This window comes from Nicotiana tomentosiformis, chromosome 1 (assembly GCF_000390325.3).
Source record: "Nicotiana tomentosiformis chromosome 1, ASM39032v3, whole genome shotgun sequence".
NCBI lineage: Eukaryota > Viridiplantae > Streptophyta > Magnoliopsida > Solanales > Solanaceae > Nicotiana > Nicotiana tomentosiformis.
This window is the reverse complement of record NC_090812.1, coordinates 115,117,804-115,123,803: the sequence shown is the minus strand read 5'-3', so window position 1 is coordinate 115,123,803 and position 6,000 is coordinate 115,117,804. Positions and strand designations below refer to the sequence as shown.

The window sequence follows — 6,000 nt, the reverse complement described above, 5'->3', positions numbered from 1 at the left end:
TGGAATTATAGGAATGTACCAAAATAATAAAAAGTTTACAATTACTTAGACATTTTAATCATTTAATTAATTTTTTCCAAATGATATATAACATTCAAAATACCTAGAAAAAAAAAGATTTTTCTCAATAGATATTGTTGAAATCCATTGAAAATATAGAGACGAGATAGGGAGATTGAAGGTGATTTGAGCTAGTTTGGAGTCACAGTTCGTAGTTGAAAATCGAGTTAAATATTTTCTCTACGGAAAATATATCCAGGCATACACAAATATACATGGGATACACATGGGATACATCGAGGATATATAGGGAATACACATCTCGACTTCTTCAATGTTCATCGTCTACTTCGAATTTTCAATTCAAACCACCAATTTCTGCCACGCCATCTCAAAATTGAGATTCAAACTCTTTAATATGTAGTACTTGATCTATTTCAATAACACACACTCAAAAATATTAAATTTTGGAAACTCGAATTTTCAAACTCAAGCTTAAGCAAGCTTCTATGGCTTTTAATTGAGTTTTAGCTCATCTTCTTTACTTTTCAACAAACCAAATAATGTTATATGAACGAAACTAACTCCCAAAGATGTATTGAGTCACTCAGTCTTCATCACTTTTCTAATCGATAGGAAGTATCTAGGTTAATATTTGTATAGGGCAAAATTAGCAAATGGCATGTGGGTGTTCGTCAAGTGAACACGTGGAAGTAAAGACATGTAGGAGATGAGTCAACAAATAACTGACGCCGGACCCAAGTATGTGGCCAGTGTTGTATGAGTCCCGGTAACATCAAGACCAGAGAGATGAATTTAAAAGCAAGATACCGGCTAAAGAAGACAATATTAAAAGAGTAGTTGTTACAAAGAATCTTAGTATTTACACTTAACTGTTATGCAACTATCAAAAGGGATCTTTATTCACATTAAAGAGGTGCTTTATTTAGGGATCTTGTATCCCTTAATTTAGCTATAAATAGAGGAATTTGTACTCATTGTAAGGGCACAAAAATTTTGTACGAATAAAGGTTGATTCTACTTTCTTATTCTATTTAACATCATTTTGCTAAATACTTTGTCCTTGTTCTTGCTTCCGGAGAATCTCAATTCAAAGCCAGGCTTGTATCTTCTTCAAGTATTCTTAATTATTTTACTTTTGATCTTTATTACTTTTCGGATTAATTTAATTCACGTGTCTATAAACTACATTACAAATTTAACTGTACCATTTACGGGTAAACAGTTTAACGCCCACCGTGGGGCATAGACAATTGTGGTATTATTTTGATTCATTCATATTTTCCTAATATTTTTTGACGCTTTTTCTTTAGTGAAGAAAAAATAGATATGGCACCTAATGATGTCAACAACTCACTCAAATGTTGGGACAAACAACGAGCGTGAGGATAATTTTCATGGTGGAGATCAGCATAATAATTCGACCAGAGACACCTGCATCAATGAAAATGAGACAACTCTGGTTCGGAAAGAACGAAATACTCGGTGTGTGAGGAATCCTACCCCTGATGATATGGATGATGAACCCGTTGTCGAGATGGTGAAACTCTTGAGAGCATAGCAAAGTAAAATCATGAATCATCTCTCAAGACAGGATCGAATAATGACTGAGCTCCAACAAGCACTATCAGTTGCATTGAATAATTCCAATGGGGGAGTTTGAGCCCCTCCCAGCATGCCTGCAAATTCGACAGCGTAAAGAACTGAAAATATCGCTTCGATGGATGAGCTTGGATTTAATGATAATCAAGCATGTGGTGCAGGTAGTGGGTATGGGAATTATAACAACACATGTGATCCCTTTAAAATCGAGCTCATGATGTTCACGAGGGAAATGAATGATCGGATGGATCAAAACACTAAAGAATTCTACGCTTGGATGGATCAGATTCCGGGGGCACCTCCGGTGTTGAAGGGCCTGGATTTAAAGAAGTATACTCAGCTGCCATTCAAACGAAGTGCGGTCCCAGAGTTGATCCCAAAGAGGTTTAAGATGCCGGATATTCCAAAAGATGATGGAACTTTGGATCCACAAGAGCACATCACGACTTACATTTGGCTTTGCATGAGATCGAATCTGTTTTGCTAAAGAAACCTGGTGAAACCCTAACCAAAGGAGCCTTAATGTGGTATTCTCTTTTACCTGAACATTCAATTAATTCTTTTGAAATGCTTGTAGATTCTTTTATCAAAGCTCATGCCGGGGCAAGAAAAGTCCAAGCCAGGAAGGCGGATATATTCAGAATTGGTTGTACTCTATGTCATTCCATGTTAGTCTAGAACTTACCTCGTGCGTGAGTTGAAGCGAAATGATTAAGTCTTGTATGTTGACGGTCAATTTTGACCCTCCCTTTTAAAATTAATTTATTTATACTTAATAATTTACAATAAATGTTTAAAAGTATTTTTCTATCAATAATTACATATTTTTACAAATTAATTAAGTGTTAGCTTTGAAATTAATAACCTATCATTAGTATTATATAATTATAAATTTACTACTATTAAAATATATTTTAATACATCAGAGAAATTTTATAATTAATTTACGAATTACTTCTCAATTTTTTATTAATTAGATTACTATGTTGATAATTCAAAATTAGTGTTGTAATTTAGAAAACAAAGTATTTTATAAATAAATAATTACAATAGTTAGTAGTGTATTGGATAATTATAATTTTTCTATATTTTATTAGAAATTAATTGATGGGTTTAAAGTATCTTAGAATTTTGTTTTGATGATCTAACAAACTTATTGTTAAAAACTAGATAAAGGACTTGATGTACACTTGGTATATATCTCTATCAACGGACTCAAGCTAATGTATGATGTATGACTTTAGACAGAAAAGAATCAACTTAGGGACCTGATCACTTTGAGTTTCCCTGACAGCAGTACGAAGTCAACTCTACAGATGGAAAGTGATTGCCTGCATTGTACATGCTATAGTGCAGCAGTCATTTCCCATTGGGAAGGGCTTTTTACCAACCAAGTGTTTGCATCATCTAAGTGATGTCATTAAAAGGATATTAACAAGAAGCATTAAAACAAAAAACATCACTTGAACACTTGTGAAATAATTCAAGCACTCAAGATATGATAATCAAGCATTGAAGTCATAAGTGCATCAAGAACAAAGTACAACATTACTACGGACAAGTTCCTACAACAAGTCTTTTGTATGTCCTTAGTTGAGTTGTATCTTTGTATTAGTTCTTCATTGTAATTCCTACTTTTCTTATTTAGAAGTTTTAACTAGGAACCTCCAAAAACCATAAACCCTTAGAGTTTGTGTCGTGACTAGAGTTAGTCATGAGTTGAAGTCTTTGTAATAGGTGCATTGCAAAGTGGATTGTAATAGGTATATTATAAGTTAGTGAGGGATTAAGATTTTAATTCCTAGGTTACAATAGGTTGTAATCTAAAGATTGCTCAAGTAGTGAAGTTGAAATCCTACAAGTGTAGGTCGTGATTTTTTATCCCATTGAGCAGGGATTTTTCCATGTAAAATCTCTTGTGTCATTTACTTACTGGTTCATTAGCTATTTATGTGGGAACTGGTATAGGACCAGGTCTCTATAAAGTTTGGTGGACTCATACATCCTATCAATTGGTATCAGAGCAGGTTCTTTCTAAAAGGTTAACACCTAGAGAGGATCATCACCATGGCTACTCCACCAAACTTTGAGGAAGGACAATCAACTTACAGGCCCCCAAGATTCAACGGTCAATACTATGGATGGTGGAAGACTCGAATGCATGACTTTATAATGGCAGAAGACTCCGAATTATGGGATGTTATTTGTGATGGTCCATATGTCCTAACAAAGAAGGAAGAAGAACCTACTATAATGGTGCCGAAAAACAGGAAGGAGTACAATGACGCTGGCAGGAAAGTTGTAGAGAAGAACTTTCGTGCCAAAAATATTTTGGTGTGTGGTATAGGACCTGATGAATATAACAGGATTTCAGCCTGTCAATTTGCCAAGGAGATATGGGAAGCTTTACAAACGACACATGAAGGAACTACTCAAGTAAAGCAGTCCAAGATCAATATGCTCACCACTAAGTATGAGCTCTTTAGAATGAAGGATGATGAATCCATTCAAGACATGTATACTCGATTCACTTCCATTATAAATGAGCTACACTATTTTGGAGAAATCATTCCTAGGAACAAGCTCGTGAGGAAAGTTCTTAGCGTTTTACCTAGCTCCTGGGAAAGTAAGGTGAATGTTATCACTGAAGCCAGGATCTGCAGACATTGACTATGGACGAGCTAGTTGGGAATCTGAAAACCTACGAGATGAAGAAAAAGAAGGACAGTGAAAGAAGAGAACCAAAGAAAGAGAAGAACCTGATACTCAAAGCTGAAAACAATTATTCGAGTGAGAAGGATAGTGACATGGAATACCTTACCAAAAGGTTTCAGAAAATGGTTCGAAGAAATGGAGGTATACCAAAGAGAGGCAGTTCCAGCAAACCAAAGAATTATGACCTCTATCATAAGTGTGGAAAGCCAGGGCATTTCATCAAGGACTGTCCTCTTCTGAAGCAAGAGCATTTCAAGCACAACTCTGATAAAGCAGCCAAGAGGAACCCAGTTTCTGACAAATGCTTCAAAAGAAAAAATGTAGCTAACAATGTTGTGAAGCAAGCTCTTGCAGCATGGGGAGACTCCTACAGTAAATCAGAAGAGAAAATGATGCAGGTGATAGTTCCATGATGGCAGTTGAAAATGAAGCAAATGAATATGACTCAATATTTGCTTTGATGGCTCAGTCAGACGATGATGAAGATGATGACAATGATGAGGTAAACTTTAGGGATGTTCAACGGAATCGGAAATGCTACTCTCCCAAGAAACTCATGTCATTAGCTAATGTCTTGATTGATGCATATCATAGTCTTGTGAGTGATAATGATACCTTGACCATAGAGTTAGGAGATGCTGAGCAGACTAAAGATGACTTGGTGGTTTGTGTAGTTGACCTGAAGGAAACTATAGAAAATCTGAAAAATGAGAAGGAGGTTCTAATAGAGAAAATTGCTAGTGTAGAACATGAAAGAGATGATTTAATGGTAGTTGTAGTTGACTTGAAATAAACCACAAAGAACTTTAGTATTGAAAAGAATGCCTTAGTGGAGAAAGTTGCCATTACTGAGCAAGAAAGAGATGATCTCTTAGTGGCAATCGTAGACCTAGAGGAAATAATTGAGGGACTTAAAGCAGAATGTAGGCCTAGAAATTCTGAAAAAGGGAAGGAAGTAGCTAGTGAAACACATATTAAATTTGAAAATGAGCTGAATAAAACTAGTATGTGTGCTGAGCTTGAGAAAAATAGGCAGCTTCATGCAGAATTGGAGAAAGAAAAAAATGATCTTGAGAAATCTCTTAAGTGGACCTGGTCCTCAGATGCTATTACTGCCATGTACTTTAATAATGGTGGAAACAGGCAGGGAATAGGGTTCCAAAGGGAGAAAGTTCCCTATAACCCTCATAGCAAGTACGTCATTGTACCTGATAACTGGCTTTGTACCCACAGTGGGAACAATGGGCATTTCAAGGAAAATTGTCAAGCCAGAGTCGAGTCTGTTTAGAAAAACAAAGTTTTTGCTGAAAATGTAACTACTGGAAGAGGACCAAGTGTCACTCACAAAATACGCATGTTGCATGCATGGACTAGAAGAGCTCCCATTCATCCCTTTTCTCATTACAAGGGACCCAAACTTGTTTGGGTTTCCATATCTAACCCTTGATTTATCTGTGCAGGGAACAGTGAAAGGAAGCAGTCAACAATGGATTATGGACAATGGTTGCTCCAAGCATATGACTGGGAATACCATGGACTTCCTTTCACTAAAAACCTTGCAATGAGGGAATGTATCCTTTGGAAATGGGAAAAAGGGGTACATTCTTGGTGTTGGAAAAGTTGGAAAGTCTCTCTTACACTCAATTAAGAATGTGTACTATG

The 6,000-nt window shown here is 36.0% G+C and overlaps 1 protein-coding gene across 1 annotated transcript; it reads left to right on the top strand.

Annotated features, from left to right (window-relative positions):
• The first annotated feature begins 3,690 nt into the window (after positions 1-3,690).
• LOC117275026 (uncharacterized) lies at positions 3,691-4,293 on the top strand. The gene has a single exon (XM_033654368.1). It carries the CDS (start codon positions 3,691-3,693, stop codon positions 4,291-4,293), a length of 603 nt encoding a protein of 200 aa, XP_033510259.1.
• Positions 4,294-6,000: the final 1,707 nt, after the last annotated feature.

Excerpts from the sequence above, each read along its gene's own strand:
- LOC117275026 (XM_033654368.1), top strand. The coding sequence starts at position 3,691 with ATGGCTACTCCACCAAACTTTGAGGAAGGACAATCAACTTACAGGCCC.